The following is a 20353-nucleotide window of genomic DNA, read 5'->3' as shown; positions in this document are numbered from 1 at the left end:
AAAGCAGATGTTTATTTTTCTGTATCACAGCAGCTTGTTAATTTCTTCAAAGCATATATCGCAATATTTGTTTGTTTACTCTTTTACTGCCTCTTTCTCCCAGTAGCCTGTGGTCTCCAGGACAGCCCAAATCGCATCTTCTTTCTCTAGTGTATTCCCAGCACTTATTACAGTGCCTTGCTTATAGTAGGCATTTTCAATGTATATTGGTTGACTTGGATGGCTAGATGGATGGATGGATTAATTAATGAGTGAATGAAAAGTGAGAAAGAGTTGACTTTAGAATTTAGGACTGCCTTACCACAATTCTACCTCGTGGAATATTCTGTGACCCCAGAGACAGTAATGCAAGAAATTCTGCTCCAGCTCATTACTTTAAGCCAAAATTGTTTTCATGAATTGTGGGGTTTTTTTCTAAAATGAAATTATAGACATCTTTAAGCTGAAATTTAAAATTAAGATACAAACTGCTGCCTCACGAAGTTAGTTGACTACAACATGTTAAAGATATTTGCAACAGTATATTTCAACAACTGGTATATTGAATTAGTATTGGGACTGCAGGCTTATTTGTCTTGACAGGACATATCTGTTTCTTAACAGTCAAATTTGCCCTGATCAATAGTCAGTTTTGCACCCTGCACATTTAAAGCATTTGCAGGGGCTTCCCTGGTGGCTCAGTGGTTAAGAATCCACCTGCCAATGCAGGGGACACGGGTTTGAGCCCTGGTCCGGGAGATCCCACATGCCGCAGGACAACTAAGCCTGTGCACCACAACTACTGAGCCTGTGCTCTAGAACCACAAGCCACAACTACTGAAGCCCAAGTGCCTAGAGCCCGTGCTCCACAACAAGAGAAGCCACCGCAATGAGAAGCCCGCACACCACAACGAAGAGCAGCCCCCACTCGCTGCAACTAGAGAAAGCCCACGCGCAGCAACAAAGACCCAAGGCAGCCAAAAATAAAAATAAATAAAATAAATAAATTTATTTTTAAAAAAAGCATTTGCAATCATTACTGAATTACTATTTATCTCAACAAATTTAATTTTATTTCCACTTTTGCTTACAGAATCTTCAAGAATTAAAACCTTTGGATCAGTGTCTAATTGGACAAACTAAGGAAAACAGAAGGAAGAACCGATATAAAAATATACTTCCCTGTAAGTTCCAATTTGGCTTCAAATCAAATGTATGTTTAATATAATTTAAACTGATTTAAAACTTATGTGCTAGTTTACCTTATCTCTCACGTAAGTGTGCACACACGCAGGCACACACATTCAGAGATTTACATCAGTAACAAATAAATTTATATATACAATCTGAATTCTTTTAAAATTATCTGTGGGGCTTCCCTGGTGGTGCAGTGGTTAAGAATCCGCCTGCCAATGCAGGGGACACAGATTCAAGCCCTGGTCCGGGAAGATCCCACATGCTGCAGAGCAACTAAGCCCGTGTGCCACAACTACTGAGCCTGTGCTCTAGAGCCCGCGAGCCACAACTACTGAGCCCGTGCACCTAGAGCCAGTGCTCTGCAACAAGAGAAGCCACTGCAGTGAGAAGCCTGCGCACCGCAATGAAGAGTAGCCCCCGCTCACCGCAACTAGAGAAAGCCCGTGCACAGCAACAAAGACCCAACGCAGCCAAAAATAAATAAATAAATAAATAAATAAATAAATAAATAAATTTATAAAATTATCTGTGTATTCTGAAAATTGATTAGAGGCATCTTAAACATTTCTTCAGACATTGATGAATTTTTAAAGTCTTTTTAAAAATAGGAATTGGCTTCTAGATAAGCAATTTCTTAGTTCATGTGTCACAATCAAATCTATTCTACTATTTTAAGTTTAGAGAAATGTCTGTGGTAAATAACAGCTGTATACGTGTGTGTGGCCACCATGGGACTACCAAGTTACATTGTACTTTGAATTGTTTAAGATAACAGGAAGAAAAAAATAGCAATTCTTTTTACCCATATTTCACCCATTTCACCAATCAATGTGGTTTTTAAAAAATATATAGGGCTTCCCTGGTGGCGCAGTGGTTAAGAGTCTGCCTGCCAATGCAGGGGACACGGGTTCGAGCCCTGGTCTGGGAAGATCCCACATGCCGCGGAGCGACTAGGCCCGTGAGCCACAACTACTGAGCCTGCGCGTCTGGAGCCTGTGCTCCGCAACAGGAGAGGCCGCGATAGTGAGAGGCCCGCACACCGCAATGAAGAGTGGCCCCCGCTTGCCCCAACTGGAGAAAGCCCTCGCACAGAGACGAAGACCCAACACAGCCAAAAATAAATAAATTAATTAATTAAAAAAAAAAAAATATATATATATATATGTACACTACCAAATGTAAAATAGATAGCTAGTGGGAAGCAGCCGCATAGCACAGGGAGATCAGCTCGGTGCTTTGTGACCACCTAGAGGGGTGGGACAGGGAGGGTGGGAGGGAGGGAGACGCAAGAGGGCAGAGATATGGGAACTTATGTATATGTATAACTGATTCACTTTGTTATAAAGCAGAAACTAACACACCATTGTAAAGCAATTATACTCCAATAAAGATGTTTTTAAAAAAATATATATATATATGAATATATGTATATGGCTAAAATATTAACATCTAGCAACTTCTTATAATAATCACAAGCCACATTTACATATATAATCATGTTGGATTACATGATATGACATACTGACCTTATCTTTGCCAGGAAGTCATAAATTCAAAGATAAATAACATAACCAATAGTGACACATCATGCAATAAATAATAATACAATTGAATTTTTTCAATCAAGGTGGAAGACACAAAATTCATTTTAGAAAACTTCCTTTAAGAATTGAATCTTATACAGGATTTTTAAAATGGAATAGATCATGGTTTGGCATAAAGTAGGTGCTAATTGTTTCGGGCAAAAAAAATGGCAGACTAGTATCTCAAAGCAGAATGGGATAAGCCATAAATCCAAAACTACTGAGTAGATTTGTTTCCGTGGATCAAGAGATAGAAGTCAAATAATAGAAGGGCAATTGATGGAGGATTTTGAACTCTATTACTAAATGTCATAATTTGGTAATCACAGAAATAACCAGTTATATTTGAGATTGAAATGACTTCTAATGTATAAGTACATACAGATTAATTCCCTTGGATGAGATGGTTTATATACACTTTTTACTGGGGGAGCTTGGTTTGAAAATGTGTATTTTGACTATATGAAATTACAATGCCTGGAGAATAAAGTGAGCTACCTTTTTATTTACTGAGTTAGTTTATTATTTTGGCTGCTTACTCAAAAGACTATAATTAGATAAGCAAGAATTAATTGTGCCAATTATATTTGTAATAAGTAATAGTTTCACTGTAATACTAATTTTTATGAAATCATTTTCAAAATTTTCATTCATATTAAATTTACTATCGTCATCATTATTAAAATAACAATGGAGAAGTAGCAAAGTTGTGTTTCCCTAGTTATTAAGAAGTTCTAAATGCATTCATTAATTTATTAATTTTGATTTTTTTCCAACCAAATCTATGTGAACAATATCTAATTTTTTCCGAAACTGAGTTGACATCTTAAATATACTTATAATATGAGGGAAATGTGCAAAATGATTTGACTGTACTGCAGTTTGAAAATATGCGTTTATTAAAATGTTTTTGTGATTTCATCTATGGTTATGAGGAAATTCTAATAATCTTTGACTCACCTTGTCTATAGGGCTCTTGTTTAAAAATGCATGATATAGATGGTTCTGTTTTGTGGTTGGAAATTCACAGACGATGCTACAAGAGTGCCTCTTGGAGATGAAGGTGGATATATCAACGCCAGCTTCATTAAGATACCAGTGGGGAGAGAAGAATTCGTCTACATTGCCTGCCAAGGACCTCTCCCTACAACCGTTGGAGATTTCTGGCAGATGATTTGGGAGCAAAAATCCACAGTGATAGCCATGATGACCCAAGAAGTAGAAGGGGAAAAAATCAAATGCCAGCGCTATTGGCCTAATGTCCTAGGCAAAACAACAATGGTCAGCGACAGGCTTCGACTGGCTCTTGTGAGAGTGCAGCAGCTAAAGGGCTTTGTAGTAAGGGCAATGACCCTAGAAGACATTCAGGTACGTGGATTAAATCTTTCCATGATTATATCAATGGGTTTCTGAATAAAAGCCAGTGACTTCTTGGGTCCCATTTCAGTGGAACTAATTCCATCTACTATCCTTAATCTAATATAAGCTTAAATGTGACCCTCTTCATGAATTCTGCTGAATAGTTTCCTCCAGTATGTACTGTATTAAATGAAAATGATAATACAGGACTTTTACAGGATCAACCATCATCCTTTGCTTTGTGATAGATAGCACAGAATGGCTCAGAAGCTATGTGCTGGAAACATATTTTTCAGGTCAGACCTCTAAGTAGACTCAATAAAACTGTTTTTTAAAAACCTCTAAGTAGCAAATATTCCCCCATAAAGACAACGTATTTGGTAATACAGGAACAATTGTAGCATAAATGTTTGTTATTCAGGTAATTCCTATTGCAGCCACCTAAGCACTGAATAAATTTAGCTTGAATTAGATAAGTGGGTATACCTTAAGTAAAGCTGCTACTGTTTCCTCACCTCCACACCCCCTCACTTTATTTCCTTCCTCCACCCAGTAATACTCAGTTTGAGTAATGTGTTTCCTATTGGCATTTTAACTTTGTTAAAGAAACAGAATAATTTTACTTTCATAGAAACAAAACTTACTGACTCAGTGTTATTGGTGGCATGTAAACACAGCCTGAGAAATTCCTTCATGATTTTTGATTTGTGATTTTACAAAGAATTAAAGATTATACTTCCTTATTCATTTACACCAGCCTACCCATTACTTATGCTAGCACAATTGTTCAATATTCCTTAAATGACTTGTTTATTTAATCAACGCATGTTTATAGAGCTTAGGCCCTGTTTTGGAATATAGTGATTCAGAAGTTAACAACACAAACAAAAGGAAATCCCTGACCTCATGGACCTTACTTTCTAATGAAAAGGTACTGGTGTTGAGGATGCTGTGAGAAAAACATCATCACAGGGATATCTCAGGGGAGGGAAGCATTTCAGTCAGAAAGAGCAAGTGCAAAGGCCCTGAGACTGAACTGTGCCTGCTGTTTTTAAGGAACCAGAGAGGCCCCTATGGCTGGAGCAAAGTGGCCAGGAGCAAGAGGTTAGGTCTGAGAGGTAGCCGGGCCACATCATGTAGCGCTTTTAAGCCACTGCCATGACTGTGGCTTTTATCTAAGGTGAATTTGAAATGGGATCATTAAAAAAGGTTGCTATTCATATCAAAACGTAAATTTGCTTTTAGGGTTTCCAAAAAGTCGTTTTTACCAATATTTAAAGTGTGGATCTAGTAACCTCCTTGATAAAGGCCCTCAGTGTGTTGTTTGATGGAGTCTGTCTTTCACTTTTCCTTGGACCTAATCCAATGGCCAAGTCAAAATTTAAAAGGACAAAATAATAAGAAGAACTAATTATATGTGAACAACATAGTATGCCTTTATCTACTTATTCTGTTGTACAATTTCAGACAGGAGAGGTGCGACATATTTCTCATCTGAATTTCACTGCCTGGCCAGACCACGATACACCTTCTCAGCCAGACGACTTGCTCACTTTTATCTCTTACATGAGACACATTCATAGATCGGGCCCAATCACCACACACTGCAGCGCCGGCATTGGACGTTCAGGGACCCTGATATGCATAGATGTGGTTCTAGGATTAATCAGTCAAGATCTTGAAGTGAGTACTCGGAATTTTTTTTATTTATCAGTTTGTATGAATGACAATTTTCTTACTACATGGAATTGTATTTTAGTAAACGTTCAAAACTGCATAGGCCATAATCAAGAAGAAATAATACTTCAAACTTATATTTATTTTACTGGGTTTTTTGTTATTGTTACCTATAGGTGGGAAATACTTTGTTATGCAAATTGATGCTAAATAGTCTATCTCTAAACAATTACTCCCAATTTTTTAAATTATTACTAATTAAAGCTAATAAGAGTATAATCTTACTTAAAACCTAAATTAGTATAAATCATGCTTAGAATGTTAGAATATCTTAGTACACAGAATATGTAATTAAAATCATTACCTCTTGAAGAATTTGCTAAAAACAGTTCTGTCTTGCTCTTCACACTCTCATGATAATTTAAGTAGGACAAATGAAATAGTCTGTTTCTCCCTTGGGAAAATAAAAAGATCAGGAATTTTATTCTGAGCCGCAAAATGTAGGAAAAATACTTTGCCTTTTTTTTTTTTTTAATGGAGATATTAGAAATTAGTCAGATTTCAGAGGGAAGAGCATTTCTGTTGGGGATTTTCAAATAGAATAACCTTCCTAATTCTTAAAAAAAAATCATAAATAAAATTATCAAATGATGGCAAAGTCAGTTCACCAACTTAATTTTGTCCAGAACAGTTTCTCAAGACTGCTAGAAGGGGAAGGAGACTGGGGTGCAGAAATCTATGTAAGCCACTCCTTAGTGAATCTTTGGGGTTCAAATTCAGTTATCCTTTTTATTTAACATACAGATTCTGTTTCCTTTGGCAGTTTGACATCTCTGATTTAGTGCGCTGCATGAGACTACAACGACATGGAATGGTTCAGACAGAGGTGAGTGTTGGCCGGTGCCTTCTAATGAAGATTTTTGTGAAAACATTTCTAGACTATCTTTTTTAAATGTTGCCTTTTAGTTTAAAAAATGAGGAAATGCAATATCTACAATGAATAGATTACAGAGAATAGGATGGTATATTGGGGGCAAAAATTGGGGGTGGAACAAAATAGCATGTAATTAGTGGCATTCCTTCCCCATTTCCAACCTAAAAAAGAGATAAAAGGTAATCTTCTTGCTACAGAAATTTCCGGAGAGGGAATGGATTCAACAGCATTGACCAGAAGGCAGGAAGGGAGGACGGAGTTGCTTAGCTTGGAGAAGGCACCCTTGGGAAAGTGTTCATTTATCCTCTGTTTTGATCATTTTCATTTCTCTTACCTGAAGTCAAAACATGGGTTAAATCACCCACTGACCTACAGACTTGGGTCCTTCCCAGGGACTGCATTACTTAGACCGTCTGTCTGCTCTGCATAGCTCCATTACCCTTTTTGTCTGTATTGGGGGAGGGATGTGGAAGCTAGTTTCATATATCTATAAATTCATTTATCTCTACCTCTTGAAGAATATAGAAGTTTACTATTTTTAAAATTTAAATTTGCCTACTTTCACTTCATATACCTTTTTAATTCAAATTAAGTCTCCTAAATATTAAGCTGATTCACAGTCATATTTTTCTAGGTAACAAAAACATACTGATTTGTATAAGCAGTTCTTTAGACCCAGGAAGTTCACTTGTTTAACAGATGTTTATTAAGTGCCTACTATATGCCAGGCACTCTTCTAGATGCTTGGAACATATCAGTGAATAAGATGAAGATCCCTGATGGAATAACAAAGATCTTCTAGTGGATGGTGATGAGGAAGGCAGATAATAAACCTGAGTTTATTATTATTTATTATTATTATTAGTTTATTATTATTATTATTTATTTTTATTATTATTATTTAACTGAGTAAACGATATAGGATCTTTGAAAGTGATACGTGCTTTAGAGGGAAAAAGAGTAGGGTAAAGAGGATGAGTCATGGCAGGTTGGGGTGCTATTTTAAATAGAGTGGCACCACTGAGGACGTAACCCTTGAGCAAAGATTTGAAGGACGGGAAGCAGGTGGTCATGCAGATGTCTGGGGGTAAGAGCCTTTCAGGCAGACAGAACCACCTGCGAGGAGGTCCAAGGTGGGAGTGGGTCTTGTGTGTTCGAGAATAATCATGGCCAGTGTGTCTGAGGTGGAGGCAGCCGGAGGGGAAGTGCAAGGGGAGGTGACAGGGCCAGGGCCTGGGCTTCCCTCTGAGTGAGACGGAGCCATCGCAGAATTGTCTGTATAGAATGACATGATCTGACTCCCATTTTAAAGGACACTCTGGCTGCTGTGTTAAAACAAGACCAAATTGAATTGGGAAGGAGGGTGCAGGGTTAGAAGCAGGAGGTTGGTTAGGTGGCAAGCAGTGGTGGCCCAGATTGGAGTGGTGAGTGTGGATGTAGGGAGAAAAGGGCATTATGTGAAGTGTTTGCTAATGGATTGTTTGTGGCGTGAGAGAAAGTCAAGGATAAATGTGTGGAAAATGTGGGCAAATTAAAATTCAAATGGGCAAAAGGAAATACAAGGGTTACTTGTATTCCTCTTCTTCAGAGTTGTTAACATTTTAGGCAACATTCCGAACATTCTTTAGTGCACAGTGTGTGTGCTCACATGCACACAACTGTTTTAAATGAGATTCAACTGTAGTTATTACTGTTACTTTCCACTTAGTATACTGTGAATTTTTCCCATTTATTTTCAGGCTCATTAATTCCTTGCCAAGTAACAGGAAAACTCAGATCCCTGCACTGTCAACTTAATAGAGAGTTAATTTCACTGAAAAAGTTAATTTTCAAAAAAACATTGATTTTTGAAATCAAAAATATTCTTTTGTTCCAAAATATTTAAAGACAGTTATTTTGTGTAGTTCCTTGGGTATTAATTTCTTGACATTTCAAAACATCAAGATGAGTTCAATAAGTCTAGAGGAAATTTTGTAGGAAGTTTATTTTTCCATTATAAAAGCAAATCATAAAAATCACCAAAGCACAAAAAAATAGAAGTGGCCCACCCATCAGAGACAACTTCAGTTAGCACTCACCACCCACCCCCAAGGCTTCTTCCCTCCACATTTTGTCAATCTGGTTTCTGTTTCTTATAATTTTTGTGACAGTGCACAATTCTATACCCTGCTTCTTACATTCAACCCTATAACACAAGTTTTCATATTTTCAAAATTACTCAAGCATCACTTCCAGTAGTGGTGAAGCTATATGTATATATATATATTCACATTATACATCTAAAGTCTTCTCTCCCTCTCTTTTTTTTTTTCCTCTTTTTTTGGGGTGGGGGGGGGGCGGCTATAGGATCAGTATATTTTCTGCTATCAAGTCATCCTTTATGTCCTGACACGTCTTCAAGCTGAAGAAGAGGAGAAAGAGCAGGCCCCGCCTCTGAAATGACCTGACAAGAACAGCCTTCTGGACGTCTGTCCATTTCTCTGCTAACTTCCAGCAGACGCTCCTGCTGTCCATTTAAAATAAAGATCACAGGGCAGTAAGTCCATAAAACATCATTATGCTTATTCTCCTCTACCTTAGAGGGGCATTCTTAATAACAATAAATAATGGTAAATGCTGTATGTTTACAGCTACTTTAACCTGTGATAATTATCAAAGATTTTTTTTAACACTAACTGAATAATGCAGATCTTAGGGATGATTAAGGCAGCATTTGACTCTAGTTGACATTGTTACAAGGACACACTGAGTCTATTTTTAACGCACCAATCTTGTTTATAGCGAAATTATTTTCCAGTATTTTTTTAAAACTAGAGCTATTTTATAGGGGATACTTGAAACCAGTATTTAAGCTTTAAATGACAGTAATATTGGCATAGAAAAAAAGGTAGCAAACGTTTACTATATCAATTTCTAATGTTTACTATCTAGAACTTCCTGTAATATATTTATATACTTTTTCATGAAAATGGACATATCCAATGTTTGTAACTGCATCATGTTATACATCATCTCACTTTGTAAATAAAAATACACATTAAAACATGAACAAGCCAAAAGTGTGTGCAGACAAGTTAAACATTTTCAGTGTGCTATTTTTTAACAACATTCCAGGCCTCTGGGAAGGCAGGAACTTCTGGACCCCAACTTCCATATCCCTACTGGGTCCCGGTTGTGCCAGCCACAGACCCTGGGAGTGTTGTCAGAACCCCTGGTAGATCTTCCAGGCTCTGATGGTGAGGATCAAGTACTGACTAACAGTGGCTAAGAAATTCATTCTCCCTTCCTGCTGCCTTCCCGTGAGCCTGACCTGTACATGAGTCAGAATTTTCAAGTCTTACTTGTTGTAAAACTCAGACTATCTCATGAAAGAAAACAATATCACACTACCTGGGAGGTTTATATTTGATTCTGCCTAAAGGGAAGAGATTGGCTTCAAAGAACCTTCTTCTGATTCTCAATACTGAACGTTTTTCACTACTCCTAATTGTGACAGCATTCCTCCACTCAGTCGTGAGTGATGCCATCCCAAGACCCCAGAAACTGCTTGGTTGATTCTCATAAGATTGACCAATTCTGAGCTAGTTAACTGGAATTTCTGATCTGACCCAAGTGCAATGATTTTCTGGGACCTACTCCTGAAGAGCTGAGGCTATTTAAGGGCAGAAGACAGTGTCAGGAAATGCACAAAACCCCAGAGGGATGTGTGTGACTCCTCACCAGGTAGCAAGTTTGAATCCTACCTCAGAAGTGGCTCTGAATCTGGCACGAGAAGTATCACCACCATCACTTCCACTTCAATCAGAACAGTTTCTACAGATCGAGTTGTAGCTAAAGATTTGGAAAAAAGGTTTCTACTGCTTTAAAAGATTTTTAGAAACTACTGAGTGAGTTGGAATCATGAGACCTTGTTTTCCTGTCATAAGCACAGGAAACAAGGCCAGCAGGGTCTAGGAGCCAGTACAGCTGGAGGTGATTAGCTACCATCTGAAGTCAACAGAAATGGAGGGGGAAAGCTGGAGAAGGATCCTTTGTCTGGAAAGAATGTAGCTAGGAAATGGAAACTGTGGGAAGAAAATGTGGGTTTCGATTTACAAACCCTGAATGGAAACTTTTTTTTTTTTAATAAATTTATTTATTTTATTTATTTTTGGCCGTGTTAGGTCTTTGTTGCGTGCGCGGGCTTCTCATTGCGGTGGCTTCTCTTGTTGTGGAGCACGGGCTCTAGGCACGCGGGCTCCAGTAGTTGTGCCACTCAGGCTCAGTAGTTGTGGCTTGCGGGCTCTAGAGCGCAGGCTCAGTAGTTGTGGCACACGGGCTTAGTCGCTCCGCGGCATGTGGGATCTTCCCGGACCGGGGCTTGAACCCGTGTCCCCTGCATTGGCAGGCGGATTCTTAACCACTGCACCAACAGGGAAGCTCTGGAAACTTAATTACAGTAAAAAATGTTACTGCCCTCATCTGGGACGTGGCTCCACTACCATGGAACAGGGTGAGCCATTTGCTAGGGCCACGCTGGTTAGAAAGCATGGCAAAGCCACAGAGCCAGGGTGGCACATGGAGACACTCCAATAGCCAATGAATGAATAAATACTACTTGGCTCCTAGCGCACATTAGATAGCTAAGTACTATAAAATATACACCCAAACGTATAATGGCTCATACACAATAGAAGTCTATCTAAGAGATCTGGGCAAGAGAACAGCTCAGCAGGGCAGCTCTCCTCCCTCTGACCGTTAGGAACCCAGGCTGATGGAGTTTCTGTAATAACACATAGCTTCCAAGGTCATCCTGGGAATCGTTTCCATTTCCCCAGCCAGAAAGGGGGGAAAGAGCAGGGACACCTGTGGGGGATTTTTTGAGCTGGGCAGGCCTGGAAACAAAGCACATCACTGCCATTCATTCTATCAGCAAGGACTGGCCAAACAGGGCCCCTAAGCACAAGGAAGCTGGGAAATGAGTTGGTTGAGCAGCTGATTCCCAGTGACAGACAACTCTCTGCTATAGAAGGAGAAGCACAAGTTGTGATGGAATCTATTTATAAAACTGAACTAAAGTTGTATATTTTAAAAGAATGTATCTTAATATAGTCACTGCAAGATTGGATACATCATTTTGTCCCCAAGTTTGGTATATGTCATTAGTAGAAATATTTCTGTATTATGATAAAAAGAAGAGAAATGGCTATTGAGAAAAGGTCAGGTGTTCACATCTGTGGTTCCAAACAGCCTGCTAGATCTCTTGGTTTTAAGTCTGTTTGGGACTTCCCTGGTGGTGCAGTGGTTAAGAATCCGCCTGCCAATGCAGGGGACACGGGTTCAAGCCCTGGTCCGGGAAGATCCCACATGCTGTGGAGCAACTAAGCCCATGTGCCACAACCACTGAGCCTGCACTCTAGAGCCTGTGAGCCACAACTACTGAGCCCACACACCACAACTACTACTGAAGCCCATGTGCCCTAGAGCCCGCGCACCGCAACTACTGAGCCCACACGCCACAACTACCGAAGCCCGCGCACTCTAGGGCCTGTGTGCCGCAACTACTGAAGCCCGTGTGCCTAGAGCCTGTGCTCCACAACAAGAGAAGCCACTGCAATGAGAAACTCGCACACCACAACAAAGAGTAGCCCCTGCTTGCCACAACTAGAGAAAGCCCACGCACAGCAACAGAGATACAAGGAGGCCAAAAAAAAAAAAATCTAGTTATCTAAATGCAATGTGATACATCCAAGAAATTAACAACTCACCAAAGCAATCCTTCAGTCAGATGTCTTGACAGTGGACAATGTGTTCCCATTTTACATAATTCAAGGTACCTTGTTATGGAGGAGATAAATGTAACAAATATTCCATTGACCTGCATAATATTTTAAATCCAATCTAAATTTTAATATATCAATTTGGAATTGCACTTGACTGCAAGTAAGCAAAAACTAGCCCTACAGACTTACACAAATTAGAGGTTTCTTTCTTTAAGAAAACAAGTTCAGAAGTAGACAGTTGCTGGGATTGATTCTACAGTTCGATAATGTCAGATATTGTCCCACTTGTTTATTTCTGCTTTTGTTTCCTTTTCTGAGGAGACATAGCCAAAACATTATTGCTAAGACCCATGTCAAAGAGCATACCACCTATGTCTTCTTCTAGAATTTTTATGGTTTCAGGTCTTATATTTAAGTCTTTAATCCATTTTGAGTTTATTTTTGTATATGGCATGAGAAATAGTCTAGCTTGATTCTTTTGCATTTAGCTGTCCAGTTTTCCCAACACCATTTATTGAAGAGGCTGTCTTTTTCCCATTGTATATTCTTGCCTCATTTGTTGTAGATTAATGCCACATATGAGTGTGAGATCGTTTCTGAGCTCTCTATTCTGTTCCATTGATCTATGTCTGTTTTTGTGCCAGTACTATACTGTTTTATTACTGTAGCTTTGTAGTATAGTTTGAAATCAAAGTGTGTGATGCTTTCACCTCTGTTCTTTCTCGGTATTGTTTTGGCTATTCAGGTTCTTTTGAGTTTAATACAAACTTTAGAATTATTTGTTCTAGTTCAGTGAAAAATTCCATTGGTATTTTGATAAGGATTGCCTTTGGGTAGTACAGTCACTTTAACAATAATAATTTTTCCAATCCATGAGTACAGTATATCTTTCCATTTGTTTGTGTCATCTTCACTTTCTTTCATCAGTACCTTACAGTTTTCTGAGTTACAGGTCTTTCACCTCCTTAGATTTATACCTAAGTATTTTATTCTTTTTTGATGTGATTGTAAATGGAATTATTTTCTTAATTTCTCCTTCTGATAGTTTGTTGTTGGTGTATAGAAACACAACAGATTTCTATATATTAATTTTGTATCCTGCAACTTTACTGAATTCATTGATGAGCTCTAGTTCTAGAAACACCAGTTGTTTTCTGGTGTTGACTTTAGGATTTTCTATGTATAGTATCATGTTATCGGCAAACAGTGACAGTTTTACTTCTTCCTTTCCAAGTTGGATTTCTTTTATTTCTTTTTCTTGTCTGATTTTTATGACTAGGACTTCCAATACTATGTTGAATGAAAGTGGCAAGAGTGGGCATCCTTGTCTTGTTCCTGATCTTAGAGGAAGTACTTTCAGCTTTTTACCATTGAGTATTATGATAGCCATGTGCTTGTCATATATGGCCTTTATTATGTTGAGGTATGTTCCCTCTATACCCACTTTCTGGAGAGTTTTTATCATAAATAGATGTTGAATTTTGTCAAAAGCTTTTTCTGCATCTATTGAAATAGATCATATGATTTTTATTCTTCAGTTTGTCAATGTGGTGTATCACATTGATTGATTTCCGGATATTGAACCATCCTTGCATCTCTGGAATAAATCCCACTTGATCATGGTGTATGATCCTTTAACGTACTGTTGAATTTGGTTGAGGATTTTTGCATTTATGGTCATTCGTAATAGTGGCCTGTAATGTTTGTGTTTGTGTGTGTGTGGAGGGGGTGTATCTTTGTCTGGTTTTAGTACAAGGGGACACTGGCCTTGTAGAATGAGTTCAGAAGTGTTCCTTCCACTGTAATTTTTTGGACAAGTTTGAGAAGGATAGGTGTTAACTCCTCTTTTTTTTTTTTTAATATTTATTTATTTATTTGGTTGCACCAGGTCTTAGTTGTGGCACGTGGGCTCCTTAGTTGTGGCCTGCAAACTCTTAGTTGCAGCATGCATGTGGGATCTAGTTCTCTGACCAGGGATCAAACCTAGGCCCCCTGCATTGGGAGCGTGGAGTCTTAACCATTGTGCCACCAGGGAAGTCCCTTAACTCTTCTTTAAATGTTTAGTAGAACTCACCTGTGAAGCTGTCTGGCTCTGGACTTTTGTTTGTTGGGATTTTTAAAATACTGATTCAATTTCATTGATAATTGAGATAATTTAGATAATTGGGCTGTTCATATTTTCTATTTTTTCCTGATTCAGTCTTGAGATATTGTGCATTTCTAGGGCTTTGTCGGTTTCTTCTAGGTTGTCCATTTTATTGGTGTGTAATTATCCTTAGTAATCTCTCATGATCCTTTTTTTTTTTTTGGCCACACTGCATGGCGTGTGGGATCTTAGTTCCCCAACCAGAGATCGAACTTGTGCCCCCTGCAGTGGAAGCGCAGACTCCTAACCACTCAACTGCCAGGGAATTCCCACTTATGATCCTTTGTATTTCTGTGGTGTTGGTTGTAACTTCTTTTTCATTTCTGATTTGGGCCCTCTTTTTGTCTTGATGAATCTAGCTAAAGTTTTATCAATTTTGTTGATCCTTTCAAAGAAACAGCTTTTAGTTTCATTGAGCTTTTCTATTTTTTTAAGTCTCTATTTCATTTATATCTGCTCTGATTTTTATTATTTCCTTCCTCCTACTAACTTTGGGTTATGTTGGTCTTTTTTTTTTTTTTCCTTTAGGAATGAGGTTAGGTTGTTTGAGATTTTACTTGTTTACTGAGGTAGGCTTGTATCACCATAAACTTCCCTCTTAGAACTGCTTTTGCTAAAAGATTTTGGATCATTGTGTTATTTTCATTTGTCTCCAGGTATTATTTCATTTCCTCCTTGATTTCTTCAGTGACCCATTGGCTGTTTAGTAGCACATTGTTTAATCTCCACATCTGTGGGTTTTGCAGGTTTTGTTTTTTTTCTTGTAGTTAATTTCTAGTCTCATAGCAGTGTGGTCAAAAAAGATATTTGATATGATTTCAATTTTCTTAAATTTACTGAGACTTGTTTTGTGGCCTAGCATTTGATCTATCCTGGAGAATGTTCCATGTATGTGCCCTTGAAAAGACTGTATTCTGCCTTTGGATGGAATGTTCTATATAAATATCTATTAAGTCCATCTTGTCTAATGCATCATTTAAAGCCAGTGTTTCCTTATTGATATTCCATCTGGATGATCTATCCATTGAGGTAAGTAAGGTGTTAAAGTCCCCTACTATTATTGTGTAACTGTCAATTTCTCCCTTAATGTTTGTTAATATTTGCCATAAGTATTTAGGTGCTCCTATGTTGGGTACATATATACTTACAATTGTTATATCTTCCTGTGGGATTGATCCCTTTATCATTATGTAGTGTTCTTCTTTGTCTCTTGTTACAATCTTTGTTTTAAAGTCTATCTTGTCTGATATAAATATTGGTACCCCAACTTTCTTTTGTTTTCCATTTGCATGCAATACCTTTTTCAGTCCCCTCACTTTCAGTCTGTGTGTGTCTTTAGATCTGAAGTGAGTCTCTTGTAGGCAGCATATATATGTGTCTTTTTTCTTTTTAAATCCATTCAGCCACTTTATGTCTTTTGCTTGAAGCATTTAGTCCATTTATATTTAAAGTAATTATTAATAGGTATATACTTACTGGCATTTTGTTCATTGTTTTCTGGTTGTTTTGAAGCTCTTTTTTGTTCCTTTCTTCTTCTTTTGTTTTCTTCCCTTAGGATTTGATGATTATCTTTAATGTTTGGACTCCTTTATCTTTTGTGTGTGTGTATCTATTTTGGATTTTTGGTTTTGTCGTTACCATGAGGTTTAAATATAACAAGCTCTGTACACACATACATATATAAACATATATATATATATATAAATTTAAGTTGATCTCAAGTTCAGATGCATTGTAACAGCCCTGCATATTTGCTCCCTCTCCCCGCATTTAATGTGTTTGACATCATATTTCACATCTTTTTGTTTTGTGTATCCCTTAACTAATTATTTTGGATATAGATGGTTTTAATACTTTTGTCTTTTAACTTTCCTACTAGCTTTATAAGTAGTTGATCTACTACCTTTAATGTATATTTGCCTTTACCAATGAGATTTTTCCTTTTGTAATTTTCATATTTCTACTGTGGCCTTTTCTTTTCCGCTTAGAGACATCTCTTCAACATTTCTTGTACAGCTGATTTAGCTGTGCTGAACTCTCTTAGCTTTTAAAGCTTCTCTGTAAAACTCTTTCTCTCTCCTTCAAATCGGAATGATAGCCTTGCTGGGTAGGGTATTCTTGGTTGTAGGTTTTCTCCATCACTTTGAATATATCATGCCACTCCCTTCTGGCCTGCAGAGTGTCTACTAAAATGTCAGCTGACAGTCTTATGGGAATTTCCTTGTACATAACTAGTTGCTTTTCCCTTGCTGTTTTTAAGATTCTCACTTTAATTTCTGTCATTTTGCTTACAATGTGTCTTAATGTGGACCTCTTTAGGTTGATCTTGTTTGGGACTCTTTGTGATTCCTGAACCTGAATGCCTGTTTTTTTCTTGCCAGGTTAGGGAAATTTTCAGCTATTATGTCTTCAAATATGTTCTCTGCCCCTTTCTCTCTCTCTCCTCCTCCTCTGTGACCCCTATAATGTGAATGTTAGCATGCTCGATGTTGTCCTGGAGGTCTCTTAAACTGTTTTTTTGTTTGTTTGTTTTTGTTTTTCTTTTCAGCTTGAGTGATTTCCTCTGCTGTCTTCCAGTTCACTGATCCATTCTTCCATATCATCTAATCTACTGTTGATTCCTTCTAGTATATTTTTTTATTTCTGTTCTTGTACTCTTCAGCTCTGTTTGGTTCTTTATATTATCTAGCTCTTTGTTAAACTTCTCACTGTGTTCATCCGTTTTTCTCTTGAGTTTGTTGAGCATCTTTATGATCGTTACCTTAAACTTTATTGGGTACATTGCTTATCTCCACTTAGTTTTTCTGGGATTTTGTCTTGTTCCTCATTTGGAACATGTATCTTTGTCTCTTCATTTTGCCTAATTCTCTGTGTTTGTATGTATTTGTATGTATTAGGTAGGTTGGTTATGTTTCCCAATCTTAGAGAAGTGCCCTTATGTCGGAGACATTCTATGGGTCTGAGCAGCACACTCCTCTCTGTTCACCAGAGCTATATGCTCTAGGGGTTCCCCCTATGTTGGCTGCATGGGCCCTTTTTTTATGCCAGGGCTGACTACAGTGGGCATGCTGTTAGGCGAGGCTGGCGCTGGCCTTGTTGCCTGCCAGGCCCTGCCTAGTGCGGTGGCTGCTGGCCCACTGGTGGGCAGTGTTAGGTCCCAGTGTGGTTGGCTGCACAGCCTAGAGGCTCCCAAAACCAGTGCCAGCCCGTTGGTAGACTGGGCAGGGTCTCAGGGCAGCTGGCTGCAGAGCCCAGGGCATCCCAGGACTGGTTCCAACCCGCTAGTGGGCAGCATATCATCCTTTTTAAGAAAGGAAACTGAAGTCCAGGGGGATTATCACTTGCTCAAGGTTGTCCAAATAACAGAGCTGGGATTCAATTCTAGGACTACCTGACTTCAACCCACAAGTCCCGAAGCGTCCTAGCTCTTTAAGTGGATCACAACAAGTATCCCTGGCAAAGCCCGTGTTCTTTACACTCTGCTACCCAAATATCCACCTGGCTCTTTTCCAGACACAGAGCTGGACTCATTCTGCTTAACATTATTTCTCTGGCCCCCCTTCTGAGCTTCATATAGGCCCTGCTTTTATGAATGCATGATTATTGAGATCAGTTAGAATAAAATTTATTCAGTTAGAGCTTTTGTTTAGTTACATTCTTCTTTTTAAAGATAATGTGTGGCCTCCTGGACAACTTGACTATTTCTAGTTCTTCTCAGTAACATGTTTACAAACCATCTCTGGAAATGGCAGTCTTCCAATGTGACTACTTTCAAACCCTTACATTGATTTGTGTTGTTTCTGTCTTAATGGATGGCTTTTGGTAGACTTCTCTCCAGACCTGTCCTGATTGTGGTAAATACTGACCATGCAGTTAATACTTCAGAATGGAGCACTGGAATTTACCATTTTATGTTAGGTGCCTATGTAGAGGAACAATTTAGAAATTCCTTTTTTGTGGATCCTTTAAAACTCATGGTAATGCTTATTTTAGAACTGGGGCTCTCTGAACATATAATTCTACTATGTTCACTGCAGCAGTTGAGAATTAACAATCATGTCACACATGTGTGTACTTCTTTTCCATATAAATATACTTGTGACACCCAATGGGGCTCTTTCTGTACTACCACAAAGATGTCCTTACTTGTGAAAATACCATAATAATCATTGTCATTATATATATAACCCACAAGTTCTTGAGTATACTTACAAAATAAAATTGTAAAGCACTAAATCTCAGACAATACACTTTCTCACACTCCAGAATTTACAAATAGAAAAAATGGAACCAAATGGAGTCCAACAAAAACACATTATATAGGAAGTTATGTGATGAAGGTGGCATTTCATATCAGTAGAGAAAAGATGAATCATTCAATGTATGATGTTAGGACAATTAGATTCTTAACACACCATAGAGAAAAATAAATTCAAAATGGAATAAACATGTACATATTTAGTCCAAAGTTATAGGAAAATATATGGGACATATTTTTAATAATGTCAGAATAGAGAAGGAGGATGGGTTTAATCTACTGACAGTATACACAGCAGCTAGTAAATATGTGTATTAACCCCCAAAAAGAACTCCCTGAAAAGGAACCAAATACATTCTCAAAGAGGGGTCCTTTTCCAAGTCACAATCCACACAAAAGTATAAATAGTCTAACATTTGACAGATATTAAGGTCAAAAAACATTTTTTAAAAGACTAATAAAGTGGTATATATAAAAAATATAAAACTTCTGTACAGCAAAAGAAATTATACAAAAATAAAAAGACAAACAGGTAGGTAAAATATTGACAAAACATAGAACAAAGGGTCACTGTCTGTAATGTGTTAAAATTTATCAGTCAAAAGGGAAAAAATACAATAGAAAAGCAGGCAAAGGGACTTCCCTGGTGGCACAGTGGTTAAGAATCTGCCTGCCAATGCAGGGGACATGGGTTCGAGCCCTCGTCCGGGAAGATCCCACATGCCGTGGAACAACTAAGCCCATGTGCCACAACTACTGAGCCTGCACTCTGGAGCCCACGAGCCTCAACTACTGAGCCTGCGAGCCACAACTACTGAAGCCCACGCGCCCTAGAGCCCGTGCTCTGCAACAAGAGAAGCCACCGCCATGAGAAGCCCGCGCACCGTAAGGAAGAGCAGCCCCCCCTCGCCGCAACTAGAGAAAGCCCGCACACAGCAACGAAGACCCAAGGCAGCCAAAAAATTAATTAATTAACTAATTAATCAATCAAAGGCCATTTCTTTAAAAAAAAAAAAAAAAGCAGGCAAAGTACATGAACAAGCAAGCATCCATGAAAAATACTCTGCTTCACTTCATTGTATAATTTTAACAATGCAATTTTAAATGAGGTATTTCCACAAAGCAGAATGATCATTCTTAAGACTGGTGTGGCTGTGGAAAACCAGACACTCTCAGGCACTGCTGTACAGTGTTGCCAGAGAGCTCGCCGCCCAACATTTTAATGTGCCATCAGCCTGGTTGCACATTTTCAAATCTAGAAAATGATCCTACAGAAACACTTGCATGAAAGCACAAGTGTTTGTAGCAACACTGTAACGCCAAGTTGAAAGCTATCTAAATGTCCATGACTAAGGGATGGTTAAATAAATTACAGACCTTTCATGCACTGGAATACTTCTGTGAAGCCACTGTTCTAAGGAATGAGGTAGGTCAACATAGACTGACATGTAAAGATGC

At 38.3% G+C, this 20353-nt stretch overlaps 1 protein-coding gene across 9 annotated transcripts in view; it reads left to right on the top strand.

Annotated features, from left to right (window-relative positions):
* The window catches only part of PTPN13 (protein tyrosine phosphatase non-receptor type 13), a 242081-nt gene extending 232291 nt beyond the window's left edge, over positions 1–9790 (top strand). For 8 of the 9 annotated variants that reach the window (XM_057546717.1, XM_057546713.1, XM_057546716.1 and 5 more), the window contains 5 exons: positions 1073–1163; positions 3790–4127; positions 5586–5801; positions 6619–6681; positions 9076–9789. In XM_057546717.1, the coding sequence (XP_057402700.1) occupies positions 1073–1163; positions 3790–4127; positions 5586–5801; positions 6619–6681; positions 9076–9171 (804 nt within the window). In that variant the 3' untranslated portion in view covers positions 9172–9789. Of the gene's footprint in view, positions 1–1072; positions 1164–3789; positions 4128–5585; positions 5802–6618; positions 6682–9075 lie in introns of all 9 variants that reach the window. The other variant, XM_057546711.1, reaches the window with a different exon arrangement.
* Positions 9791–20353: the final 10563 nt, after the last annotated feature.

The sequence above is a fragment of the Balaenoptera acutorostrata genome, chromosome 5, assembly GCF_949987535.1.
Source record: "Balaenoptera acutorostrata chromosome 5, mBalAcu1.1, whole genome shotgun sequence".
In the NCBI taxonomy this organism is placed as follows: domain Eukaryota; kingdom Metazoa; phylum Chordata; class Mammalia; order Artiodactyla; family Balaenopteridae; genus Balaenoptera; species Balaenoptera acutorostrata.
The sequence above is the reverse complement of the archived record's forward strand: the minus strand, read 5'-3'. Positions and strand labels throughout refer to the sequence as shown.